The 13940-nt window shown below is 42.9% G+C and overlaps 1 protein-coding gene across 2 annotated transcripts in view; it reads left to right on the top strand.

Annotated features, from left to right (window-relative positions):
- The window catches only part of NELL1 (neural EGFL like 1), an 845221-nt gene that overhangs the window by 193839 nt on the left and 637442 nt on the right, over positions 1-13940 (top strand). For both annotated transcript variants that reach the window (XM_066364424.1, XM_066364414.1), the window contains exon 11: positions 5160-5259. In XM_066364424.1, the coding sequence (XP_066220521.1) occupies positions 5160-5259 (100 nt within the window). The remainder of the gene's footprint in view (positions 1-5159; positions 5260-13940) is intronic.

The raw sequence follows: 13940 nt of genomic DNA, 5'->3' as shown, positions 1-13940 counted from the left end.
ATAATGCCAAATTCTATAAACAATATAAACCAGACCAAAAGGATAGAGAGCTCTGGGCTGGGGATGGGTGGTCTGGGAGGGCTGCTCTGGGGAGGTAATATTTGAACAAAGGTGTGGGAGCTACCGGGCCTGGGAGTGGAAGAGCAGGTGGGTGGTCTCCAACCCGAACCTGGGACTGGTGCATTACCACATAGGATGTTGGCCAGATTAAATAAGATTAAACATGTGAAGGACGTGGTAGAGGGCTGGCATAAAGTGAGTCCTCAGTAAATGTGCGCTGTTCTTGTTATGCCTCATGGCCTGACAGGTCCTCCCTGAATGTAAGACGCAGGTCATGTTCTCTGTAAATTGTTTCACTTCTAGAGGAGGGAAATGATTTGGATTCTAATTTCTTCTGCCTCTGGGAAAGCGGGGATGACTAAAGGCAATTTTTCCCACTTTGCTGATGACCCCACTATCTGCCACGTATCTGTCACAGCTGGCGACCCCTTTTAGTTTTTGATCAGAAGCTGTGGGTTACAATTATAACTTGATCCCTGTTATTGTCAGGAAGGATCAAGGCAGACACCATTAGGGATCTCTAAAAGATATGGGCATAGATTGAAATGCCAGGTTATTAGAATAGCACTTACCATTGCTATTGGCACATTGTATGTGCCTTATTGCTTTTGGTTCATCTTTTACTGTTTTTGTTTTGTTATATTTTTATAATTTAGCAAGAAGTTGGGACAGGTAGGTTATTCTCTTTGCATAAGCGGTGTGTGTGTGTATGTGTAAATAACTTCATCCTCTTTTAAAAGTAAATTTCATTCATTTATGTTTTCCTACAGTATTTTATTTCTTTTTGTCTGCAAAGAGAAGCATCATTGACAATGATCTTTAACATTTCTTGAGCCCTTAGTATTTGCTAGACACTACTTAAAACATTTCAAACATATTACCTCATATAAACATCATAACACTAGGAGGTAGGTCCTATTTCACAGACAGGGAAATTGAGGCACAGAGATCAAAGTCACAGAGCTAGTCACTGAGCTCACTGGGATCTGAACTGGGGTCATCTGGCTCTTAGCCCCTTCACTGCTGCTACTCGTAGTGTTAGACTTACTTGGAAATAATTCTCACTTTTGAACTTTCTGAGAGTAAGTTCAGAAGGATTGAATGATCACTTTTTGGTGTATCTAAGCCTACATTGGTCAGACAATGGCTCATTTATTCCCTTCATAAAGGGGAACATTTGTAAAAGGCCAGGGAAGAATATTGGAGCACATTTCATAGATGTTGTCAGCAGGGAGAGAGGGTGGTGGGTATAGGATCAAAGGACCTCAGGTCTTTTCTTGCCCACCTTTCTGAAGATTGAAACCCTAATGCCCTATGGCACCTGTTGTACGTAATGGATTGACTTCTCTCCTTGGCATTTAAAATAGCACTACGAAGGTACTATCCTTGGAAGAAGTGAGCATATAATTCCTCAGATGGTTTTCTGTGTTCTGTGGCTCCAGTGCAGATCCCCAGTTGACCAAAGGCTGCCTGGAGCTCCATCTGCCATATTTTCCCATGTATGACACTCGCCCTTTTTGGAAAAATGTGGGGTCCAAAAACTGTATGTGTCTTATACAGTGGTGGTAGCATTTCAAATGCCATAGATGGAACTGAGCATGAGGCAATATATGAAGACAGTGATTTGTCATCAGACACAGATGAGGACAAGTTAATGGATGGGAGTTTTGATAGTGATGAGGAGTTGTATGAATTTTATAATGAATAAAATTCAAATTCAATAACTTTACATAATAAATTTTTCCCCAAATTTTGGGTCCCAAAATTAAGGTGCGTCTTATACATGGGGGATCTTATACATGGGAAATACGGTATTTCCATTTTCCTAGGATCATTTTAAAGCTTCAGTGGTGCCGATTAGACACAAAACAACTCTGGTTTCAAATATTTTCACCAAGTTGTTCCAGAAGTTAATATATTATTTTTAAAAAAATCAAGATGAATAATATCTCTTCTCTGTCTTACTCCATGTTGTTCAATCATGGATGCCCAGCAATATTTTTTTAGGTCAGCAACAAATTTTTTTTTTATTAAAGATGTGAATTTTTTGTGTTATTAGCAATTGAGGTTGAAGCACGGTGATTAGTAACTTGAAAGTGTTTGTATTTGACCGATGACATGGAGATGGTCGCTCTCAAGGAGAAAGACTGGAAGTATTGTGTTTTCCCTCCAACACAGAGTTCCAGGGGTCAACAGCTAACATGCTGTAATTAGCAGGATTACAAAATGTTAATTATTAGATACTTCTTACTAAAGATAGTTTTGAAAATAAAGTTAAAAAGACTTGTGGCTAATTATGTGGGCCTAAGTGGATTGGGTGGCACTGAAGCTACTGTAACCATAGTTCATTTTATTTTTGAATTCATGCGAAGGTGTTTGTCTCTATTTAAACATTTGGAATGATCTTACTCATTAACTGTGTTAAAGGTTGATTGCAGTTTTGGGTTGATTTAATCAGCAGCCTTTTTATTTAAAAAGAACCTTTCATAGTGATTTTTTAAAAAATAGTCTTCTCAGTTGGACTTTGGGTGATGGGAATGCAGCATAATCAATGTCAAAATAACCTAAAGATGTTTTCTCTGAACATATGTACCCTGATTTATCAATGTCACCCCATTAAAATTAATAATATAAATAAATAAATAAAAAGGGGAAAAAATCAGCCTGGACTCCTGTGTGACCATCATGACCGTAATGGCCCCTCCTGACCTGTGCTAGACAAATAGTATGAGTGGGGAAAAATAAATAAATAAAAATAGTCTTCTATAGCATTTTTAATATTTTTTTTTTTACAAAAGCAAATACATACACAAGATATGAAGTTGAACTATAGATGGAAAAGTATAAGAAAGACAAAGCAAATCACTCCAGAATCTCACTACCTAGAGATAATCTCTTTTAATAGTTTGATTTTTAATAGTAAGAGAGAAATTTATCTAATCATCCTAGTTTGGGCTCTCCCGGGAGTGGACCCTGTGCTAAGGGTTTCAGTACAAGGGACTGGTTACGGTATCTTCCAGGAGAAACCAGTAGGTGTGTGGAGATGCAGGAGAGGGGAGGGCAAGAAACTGAGCAGGGGAGTTGAGGTGAAAAGCCAGGCAGACCCTGATATTTTATGTGGTTCCAGAGTGTAAATTATATTCTCACTATTGTCACTCCTGCAGGTAAAGAACCTCCCACGCCTGTTGGTCATTGGCTTTGCGCTGTGGGGTTGAGCAGTGTAGAACTGGTTGGTAACTCCGGCTTTCTGCATGGGCAAAGTGGCTCTAGTCCCCTAGTCCCCTAGGGCAATACTCTGAGTGCGGCAGGGACAGCCATGAGCAGCAGCAAAGCATTCAGGAACTGGGGCATGAGCACACAGAACTGATAAAATAGGTCTAACACTGTCTTATTGATGCAAGGAGGCAGTAGAAAATGAACAAATACATTCATATTGAAGGACAGAAGTAGAGGCCATAATGGTAAGCAATTCAGCATTGTGTTTTTCTCTGCGTTCAGCTTATACTCCTAATAGTAAGGTTATTAAGGTCCATTGATTTATAATAATTCATTTGCTTCCCTGTTGCAGAAACAAGGGTACTTCTGATAGGCACACTGGCCATAGGACAGGTGCTAACCCTTGGGGCTACGTGCCACCCAGCGTGGCCAGGATTGGGGGGTGAGAAGGGAATGTAGATGAAAAGGTGAACTGAGGGTGAATAGCAGGATCAGTTCTCAGACCTTAGGGCCTGTTTTAAGGTAGAATCACGAGAAGAGCAAGGGATCTGGTTGCCTTGGGACCCATCAGGGATGGAGAGCAAAGGGGAGGGGACCAGTGGCATCCCGGGGCGTGCCCGCCAGCGGCTGAACTGTCTGGGCTGCGAATGGTGAGAAAGGCCAGCAAGCCATGGTGCAAATTATCCAAATGCTGAGTAATTGGGAATTAAATTTATATTTGACAGTAAAGTTGTGGTTATGCTCTTAATTAAGAATGGATGTGCCTGGTAGAATGGGAGTTCCTGCTAAATCAGCGGACTGTGGGGCCACTGGAGTGACAGAGCCTCCTGGAGAGGCTCAGCTCAGCGTCGTCCTCATCCTCCTGGCTGTCCGGCTCCAGCCTCTTTGCCCATTTATGTTCAGTGTTCCGTTTAGTCCTAAGTGAGACTCTTTCTTACGCTTGCTTCTCGGTTGACTTAAGCATCCTCTTAAGAATGGAAGAGAGTCAAGTGGATGATTGTCTAACCACTATGCTGTACACCTGAAGCTAATATGAAATGATATTGAATGTCAACAGTAATTTAAAAAATAAATTAAATAAGATAAAATACAAGCGAGAATATGCTATACCTATAAAAAATGGTGGAGAAAAACAACAGTTGGATAAAAGACTCTCAAATCCTTTTTAAAAAATAAATGAGCTAATTCTTAAAATTCAGGCAAAAACTACAGATGCTCATAATACCAACAAAGAATTATTCTCTCACGATACATTATCCTACCTAAATCAGAACATATTTTTAAAGGACTTTCTGAAATGTATTCTGGTGACTAGTATAAATAATTTGTTTGTATTCCTCTTTCCATCCAAACTGTGAGCTCATCAAGGGCAGGAAGATGTCTCCTTTACCTTTGGGTTCCCAGTCTGGTGATGCAGTGGCATGTTGACATGGGGCTCACAGAAGCTCCTGAAAGCTCACTGTACATCACTTCCCACCTCTGTGTTCTGTGATACCATGTTGGAATTTCAAAACGTGCTATTGTCGGTATTTGCACCACAGACATCACCAAACACTACAAAGGAGGGCTCCCCACCCAACAAGGGATTGTTACAATTTCCCAGCACAGCACTGTCAGTGACCTTCTGGGACGTCGACCAGACTCAAAAACCATTTGTTGAAATTGAGGTACTTTTGATACAGGAAGAGAAATGTGCCTTCTTCTCTGGGAGGCTTGCCAATAAATATCATTCGTGACTTTGTCGTGATTGTGGAGTTCTTGGGAGCACAGTACTGTTAATTATTGTAGGTTGTTATCACTGCAGGTTGCTAACAAGAACATTAGGCATGGTCTCATCGACTAAAAATATCAACATTTTTGTTTTCCTATTATTTGACTTCCAGAGTGGAGTTTTAATAAAAATTACAGAAACCTGCCCTCCTTGGAACTGCTCAGAGAAGGAGCTCGTTCTTCCAGATAATCAGTGCTGTAAGGTCTGCAGAGGTAAGTGGGCTGGGAGGGGACTGTGCTTGGGCTGGGGGTGGGCGTTACTTTGGGGACATGAGGGTTTAATGAACTGTATGATGATAATAGCACGGGTTCTAAAAGGCTGCTCTGCCTCTTGAAAACGTGTGTGTGTGTGTGTGTGTGTGTGTGTGTGTGTGTGTGTATCTTCTATTTACCTTTCTCAGTCCTAATCTCCCTAATTACAAAATAAGGATAATAATGACATCTACCTCATAGGACCATTGTGGGGATTAAATGAGATAATGCATAAGCACCTAGCATCGTGCCTAGCATGTGATGAATGTTCAATACGCAGTAGTTCCAATAATGATAATGATAGTTCCTGCAATAATGACTGCTGTCATTATTGTTACATATTTCTCATGAGTGGGATTGTAAGCATTTTTTTCAGCCCTTTCCATGGGCCAGTTCCCATATTGGGAGAGGTTGACTTATAGTGAATTCTTACTCATAGATTTGTATATAATGTGTACACTTCCTGCGAGGAAAAATGGCTCAGGTAAGTAACACCTAATTGCTAATTAATTCTTAGGGAGAAATTGTTCTGCTTTCTCTTCTTGAAATTCCCTTCTTTCCCAAATTTATTCTTATACCTTTAAACCCCAGCTCAACTATCACTTCCGCTTTGAAACTTCTCATGCAGGCAGAATTAGATAAGGAGATCTAATTATATTAGGAGAGCCTTAAATTTATTTGAAATCTTAAAAAATCAATGCAGCAACTTACGGTGATTATTTTGAAAGCATACCCCACTAAAACACCCTCCACATTCTGAAATAGCCAGTGAATTAGAACCAGCCCTTTGGCTTACTTTAGAAGTTTTTACAGTTAAGAAGAATCAGCAGTGTGGCAGTTTAACTCAGGTAACCTCATATTTTACTTTTCAAAAATCTTTTCTTCAGCATAAGGGTTGCATATGTTCTGTAAAGGGCAACAAAGTAAATATTCTAGGCTTTGCAGGGCCAGAAGGTTTCTATTTCAACTCCTTAACTCTGCTGTTGTATTGCAGAAACAGCATAAACAATAGGTAAATAAATGAATGAGTGTGGGCCCTGGCCAGGTAGCTCAGTTGGTTAGAGCATTGCCAATGCTGCGAGTTTGATCCTGGTCAGCGCACAAACAAGAATCAACCAATGAATGTATAAATAAGCAGAACAACGAATTGATGTTTATCTCTCTCTCCCTCTCTCCCTCTCCCTCTCCCTCTCTCCCTCTCTCTCTCTCTCTCTCTCTCTCTCTCTCTCCCTCTCTCCCTCCCTCTCTCTCTCTCTCTCTCCCTCTCTCCCTCCCTCTCTCTCTCTCTCTCTCCCTCTCTCCCTCCCTCTCTCTCTCTCTCTCCCTCTCTCTCTCTCTCTCTCTTCCTTTCTCTCTCTCTCTCTCTAAAATCAATTAAAAAATAAAAGAGTGTGGCTGTGTTCCAATACTATTTTATTTACAAAAACAGGTGGCAGCTGGTAATGTGCCGGCCCCTCTGCTAGCACCTACTGATACATAAAAATGTGTGTATTATCATGGAGTATTTTCAGCTTAGGCTGAGATTTCTCTCTGTGGTTGATCACAAGAAAGCAATATCTTGGTAACATTCTTGGAGAAACTCAGCATGTTGATAGCCATGAATGACTCTTCAAATCAGTGATATGGTAATCACACCATCAAAGTATCTTCCCTTATTTATCTACTTTCATGGCTACTAGCATATTTCCACTGGGATGCCGTTAAAGGACCTAACTATCGACTGGGCTTTTCAGAGACATGCATTTATTGTGAACTGATCGAGTTGTTAGGTAGGTCTTATAATTTAATGCAAAATCCATCTCTTGCTATTTATTGAGGTGACAAGTGGCATTCCGTGTATGGAAATCCTTTCTGATTTATGATTTCATTAGAGCAGGATCATTGATTATCCCACAGAAATTCTAGAGGAATCTCACTGCTCTGACGCAGTTTACAGTAGGCCAGGTGTCACTACTGCTTCTGCTAGCACCTTTATGAATACATGCGCTTCCTTGCCCATGAAGATGCTGAGAGATGTGACATCTCGTTAAACACTAGACTCATTCAGGGCTCCCACTGCTGGCAACCTGGTAGCTGTCACTAAACCTGACTCAGCTTGGAGGGAAAGTGGGAGGCAGGAACAAGGTCTCAGAGTATAGATCATAGCCAGGGCCAATTTGTGACATTGAGGATTTTCTTCTTCCTCCTACCTGCTTCCTTCTCTGCCAGGAGGCTACTAACTCTTTTATTTGGAAGTTGATGGGTTTTGTTTTGTTTTTTGCTGGTGGGGTGGGGTGTTGTATTAGAGTTATTGATGTACATTTTAACAGGAACCAGAGCCTGTCTTAAAAAAAAACCCAAACATATGGTGAGAGTTCTTGTGGGGAGTGGTTGAATTAAACTCTTGAGGTTTACGGGTTCTCTTGGGTGTCTCCTTTTCTACTCCCACACCAGAATTTGGACCCTGGGATGAAGGAAGCATCATTTTTGATTGAGGCCCTTTTCAGCACCACTTCCTGTTATTACCGCCTTCTTCTCTGCTGATCCATAGCAGAGAGGAGCCCAGAGGGTCCCGCCCGATTGGCCACATCCTGGGCTGGCTCTGCACATCTGACAGTCAGTAAATGAAAGGCAGACATGTCTGTCTTGGCAGTGGAGTAGTCATCTTTTCATGAAAATGTAAAATTTATATCACAATTAGCAAAAAAAAATCAGTTTGATGAACTCAAAGGTCTGTCTGTTGTCTCAAACTATGCTCTGGGTGAATTTCACTCCCTATCTCTCTCTCTTTTTTATTCTTCTCTTTCTTTCATTCTTTTTTGTTTTTCAAATTTTTATTAAATTTTTTTTTTTTTTTTGTATTTTTCCGAAGCTGGAAATGGGGAGGGACAGTCAGACAGACTCCCGCATGCGCCCGACCGGATCCACCCGGCACGCCCACCAGGGGGCGACGCTCTGCCCACCAGGGGGCGATGCTCTGCCCCTACGGGACATCGCTCTGTCGCGACCAGAGCCACTCTAGCGCCTGGGGCAGAGGCCAAGGAGCCATCCCCAGCGCCCGGGCCATCTTTGCTCCAATGGAGCCTCGGCTGCGGAAGGGGAAGAGAGAGACAGAGAGGAAGGAGAGGGGGAGGGGTGGAGAAGCAGATGGGTGCTTCTCCTGTGTGCCCTAGCCGGGAATCGAACCCGGGACTTCTGCACGCCAGGCCGATGCTCTACCACTGAGCCAACTGGCCAGGGCAATTTTTATTAATTTTAATTTATTGTGTTAACATGAATTCAAGGTCCCACTCATATAACTCCCTCACGCTACCCCCTTGTCTCCCAGTGCCCCCTTTCCCCTTCCCTTTGGGATTTGCTGTCCTGTTATCAGTATCTCTGTGTTATGTATATATAGTTTCACTAATCCCCTCACCTTCTCTGACCCATCCCCTCATCCCTCTTCCCTCTGACAGCTGTCCCTCTGCTCCCTGTGACCCCGCCTCTGCCTCTCTTCCATTCCTCAGCTTCACTCCCTATCTCTTCATTCTAGTTTATCTGCCAAGAGTATCTCTAGAAGTAACATAATCGCAGTATTGTGGGAATGTTTTCTCCCCTTTGACTTCTGTGTGTCTTTTACCTTTACCTCCATGTTCATGCTTTCTGAGGGGAGTCTTGCAAGAGGAGGAAGGGGTTGGACAATTTCTGTTCCAACCAGACATAGAAAACCCAGTGCACCTCTGCTAAGGCAAATTATTCCATTCATCTCCCCCTCCTCCTGTCTCCTCTCGAAGACAGAAAATAATGAAAAAGTGACACTCAATTTCTATGCAAAATAATTTTTATCCTGCAGATGCAAAGGTTGTACCATTTGCTTTGTGGGTTGGGATTGCGTCCTGCCTGGCAGGTGGTAAGGGAGCAGAGAGGGGGGCTCTGGTAACCCGGGACACGGGTTTCGGGGGTGAGCACAGTGGTGTTTCTCCCACTGTGTGGTTTCTGCCACCCTGATAGTACTGGTTATGGAAAACGAAGTGTCTGTCGCCTCTTTCAATACCTGCCCTCTGGGCCCTTCAATTAGCATATTTATCATCTCTCTCTGTCTGACAGTGAGTCTCAGGTCCTTAGGGAAATTATCCCATGAGAGGAGTAGTCCTCAGAGGTCTAAGTCAAAACCTTTCTCATGCCTGCTCAGGAAATAGAAGTTTTCCAAGGTTTGTTTTCATTAGGCCTCTGAAGAGCCATCCTATTCGAGGAGGCTTGGCCTGGGAATTTGAAAAAGCACAATGCTTTTTTGCTTTCTGATCCCTATTGGTTGATAATATAATATTCAGAAAGCTCTCCAACTTTTTTTAATAATGATTTTTAAAAATAATGATAGTATTTTTGTGAATTGATTCTTCAAATGTAGGAGACAAAGTAAATAAAGATATGTTCCTACCATGTATCCCTAATAATTTATGTCAGTGACTTTGAATGAAATTAATTTTTAATACCAGCTGATAGGCTCTATATATTGCATATGTGACATAATGTTCAAGCCCCTTTTGCTGAGATATGACTTGTTTCCTCCAGTTATAATTCGTTGGCTTGATTTTGAAGCGAGTTTTTTTCTTTTTTTTAAATGGAGTCCTGCCCCTTTTCTTCTACGGTTCGGTTTGTACTTGACCATTCCCACGGAAGTTGTCAAGGAGAGCGGTGAAAACTATGGCTTTACATTGAGTGTCTCTCTTTTTAGTAATTAAACCTAAGATTTTAGAGTTAAGAATACTAGACTATGACAGAATTAGGGTGTTTACTATATCAACAGAACTGATATCCTGACTGGGGCCTCTGAGGACCTCGGGTCATCCCAAATCTGTAACTAATTCCCCTAGTCCCTTAGAGAAAAATAAAAGTGATCAGCTGAACAGGTGGTTAGTGCAGCCAGGATGCCCCCGGGGAAAGAACAAGAGGACAGTTAGGAGGGAAGACATGCAGACAGAGTCGAGGTGATGGACGTTGGCAGGGAGAGAGAGGCCACTTGGCGGTGGCTGGGCCCCAGGTCTCAGTCACCAGCAGCAACCCGCCCCCCAGAACAGCTCTAATCCCTGCTGCATTTTTCTTTGTCGCCTCAGGACAGTTTGTGCCAGCAGCATGAAATTTGTTTACCCTCCTCGTTACCTTGAGGTAATGGCTGTAGATAGCAGGAGCATGTCTGTTTAAGTGTGAAGCCAGGAGGTGGAGAAGCAGGAAGGGGGCACTTTCTTCCCCGCCTGGGAAGAAGTTATAAAAACCGCCAGGCGTGTTACCCCAGGGGGAAAAAAAGAAGAAAAAGAAAAAACCCATCGCTGATGAACTGCTGGTGCTCTCTGTTAAAAGGGAAGGGGAAATAAAAGCTAACTATCTTGACCGTGTATTTTTAGGATCGCTCCAGGAAAACACACCAATCATTTGGCCCATCCCAGCATTCTTGAACTCCTCCTCAGGGTTTTATTTCCCTCACCACGGACTCTAATTGTATCTTTAATGTTGCCAATGACTTTGGAGGGGTTTTGCTGCATGTTTAAGACTTTCTGTATTGGGAAAAAAAGTTGTTTCTGACATCTGTTCCCCATGAGCTTATCTGTAATTTTATTCACGCTCCCTTGTCTTGTCATCTGGCCTAGACTGACATTAGTTGAGATTATTTGCACTATTTAAGATTTTATGACTTTTGATTAAATCCTCCCAAGGAACCTTAGAGCCATATGATTTATTTTCTCATCTTCCTCATCATTTTAGGTGAATTTGTAATTGAGCCTGTTGTAGAGAGAGGATTTCAGGGTATTTGAGATGAAAGGGGTCTGCAAAAAAAAAGTCACTTAGTGTGAATGTAATTTAGTGACTGAATAGAGCAACTGGTGGTTGTAGATGGGCCAGGTCCTCTGCATATTGATAGGTGGACTCTGATCAGAATCCCTGCAGCCCTGGGCTGGGTAGGCACTGGGAAGACAGGGCTATGCATTGAACCGTTGAGGCTGAAAACAGAGCGTTTGAGGAAGAGTGCACTCTTAGGGTGTCCATGAAGTCTGTGGTCCTAAAAATGCCATGGTGGAACAGGGCCCAGGAAACCTCCAGAAGAAGGCACGTAGCCCCGGAAAGGATACCAGGCTGCTTGGAGAAGAAGATTCTTAAATGTTGACTGCTGATGAAAAAAACAATTTCTTTCTAAGACAGAACTTGTGAGAGTCCAGAGCTCAGTCTCTACTAGGCCCATCCTTATGGCCCCATGCTCTGGCCACAGGAATTAAAGAAATAGCCTCATTCCTCAAGGGCTCATGCTTCTACACTATGTGTGTTGGTTAATGGCTATATCCATTTCTCATAAAGGCTCTTTGGGCCACATTTCTCTTAGGCAGTCCATGGGTGGAGATGTCCCCATACCATGGAATATACTATCCTTAGTATACCTTTGTTTCTTATATGACTTTCAAGGTTGGGCAAGCAGCAGTGATGTGAGAGGGACTGGCTTTCTAGGGTTTGAAGTAGGGTAGGGGATTCTGGAGTACCTTCTCGGATTGCTCAGCTACACCATTTCAAAGGTAACCTGCCTGACCTACTGGGAAATACCTTAGGGGTAGGGGATCGACAGCAGGCGATGGTGTTCTCTGTGAATCAAACTTTATTTTAAAGAAACCAAGTCCTGCCCAGAGATAGTGGTCCATTCATTCCTTGCTCTGGAAGAAGTTACAGTAGTAAGTCATAAAGATGCTTGTCCAGCATTGACAGTAGAAGCCAGAATGGGTGGGTAACTTTACTATTATTTTATTTTATTTTATTTTATTATTTTATTTTATTTTTTGTATTTTTCTGAAGCTGGAAACGGGGAGAGACAGTCAGACAGACTCCCGCATGCACCCGACCGGGATCCACCCGGCACGCCCACCAGGGGCAACGCTCTGCCCACCAGGGGGCGATGCTCTGCCCCTCCGGGGCGTCGCTCTGCCACGACCAGAGCCACTCTAGCGCCTGGGGCAGAGGCCAAGGAGCCATCCCCAGCGCCCGGGCCATCTTTGCTCCAATGGAGCCTTGGCTGCGGGAGGGGAAGAGAGAGACAGAGAGGAAGGGGGGGGGTGGAGAAGCAAATGGGTGCTTCTCCTATGTGCCCTGGCCGGGAATCGAACCCGGGTCCCCCGCACACCAGGCTGATGCTCTACCACTGAGCCAACTGGCCAGGGCTTTTACTATTATTTTAAAGGACACAGAGTGGGATCTGGAGAGGGACAGTGGGAGGAGTTTAGTATATGCACATTAGGCCAGTGGTTTTAGACAGCAGGTTGTTTTATAGGTGTTATTGGTAACTTTGGCAACAGAACTGTAGATACAGAGCCACTAGAGAGAGTCCAAATTTGAGACTGTTCCCATCTAGAGGAAAAAAAGTGTGGCCCTGGTGTTTATATTGCTTCATTCACTTCCTTGGGTGTGTCATGGGCACATGCTGTTTCATGTGTCTGGGAACCTTTGTTCAGCCAACCTCATCATCCTTAACCTATCCCTTGTGTCAGGACCCTTCTCTGAATCATTCCTGGAGCACCTTCCCCTGCTTCAGCACAGTATCTCTTTGTCACCTGTGACCCAACCCCAGTCACTCTTGCTAGAGTGGAAGGTGCATGAGGACATGGTTGTGCTGTTCATGGCATTTGGTCTTACATGCCCATTGCCTAACACGGTGCCTTAGGCACATGCTCGATGTTGAATACATATTTGTCAAACAAGTGAATGGTACTGCTGGTTAGAACTAAAATTAAGGAGGTGGTCTGAGTAAAACCTAACCTCATTTCAACCGATTGCGTGTCTTCTGAGCATCTGCCCCGTCCCAGTGCTCAGTGTGAGCTCCGGCGGGTCTCGGCCGCCTTGGCTCCTCTTCCAGGGATGGTGTTCTGTTCTGTGATAGGTTATTTTTCTGTCTGACTTTTGAGTCCTCAAGCAACAAGCAACCATGGACCTGTCCAAGTTTGTTCCTTTGGACAGAATCAAGGCATATCCCAGACTAGAAAGTGATAGTGGCCAATGGAGCACTGGTTTCGTCTGGCCAGGGATAGCATTCTTTGTTCCTTAGTGAGTAATGTCTAGGCTGGGCAGTCCTGTCGGGTGGTGGAGAGAGACTGAGTATTAGAATCCTATTTGAAAATATAATCAAGATGGCTATATTACCCAAAGCAATATACAAATTTAATGCAATTCCCATCAAACTTCCAATGACATTTTTTAAAGAAATAGAGCAAAAAATCATCAGATTTATATGGAACTATAAAAAACCCCGAATAGCCAAAGCAATCCTAAAGAAAAAGAATGAAGCTGGGGGCATTTCAATACCTGACTTCAAACTCTATTATAGGGCCACGACAATCAAAACAGCATGGTATTGGCAGAAAAATAGACACTCAGACCAATGGAACAGAATAGAAAGTCCAGAAATAAAACCACATATATATAGTCAAATAATTTTTGATAAAGGGGCCAACAACACACAATGGAGAAAAGAAAGCCTCTTCAATAAATGGTGCTGGGAAAACTGGAAAGCCACATGCAAAAGAATGAAACTGGACTACAGTCTCTCCCCCTGTACAAAAATTAACTCAAAATGGATCAAAGATCTAAACATAAGACCTGAAACAATTAAGTACATAGAAGAAGACATAGGTACTCAACTCAGGGACCTGGGT

This window comes from Saccopteryx leptura, chromosome 1 (genome assembly GCF_036850995.1).
Source record: "Saccopteryx leptura isolate mSacLep1 chromosome 1, mSacLep1_pri_phased_curated, whole genome shotgun sequence".
NCBI classification, from domain to species: Eukaryota; Metazoa; Chordata; class Mammalia; order Chiroptera; family Emballonuridae; genus Saccopteryx; species Saccopteryx leptura.
Note: the sequence above shows the minus strand (reverse complement) of the source record. Positions and strands in the feature narration are given on the sequence as shown.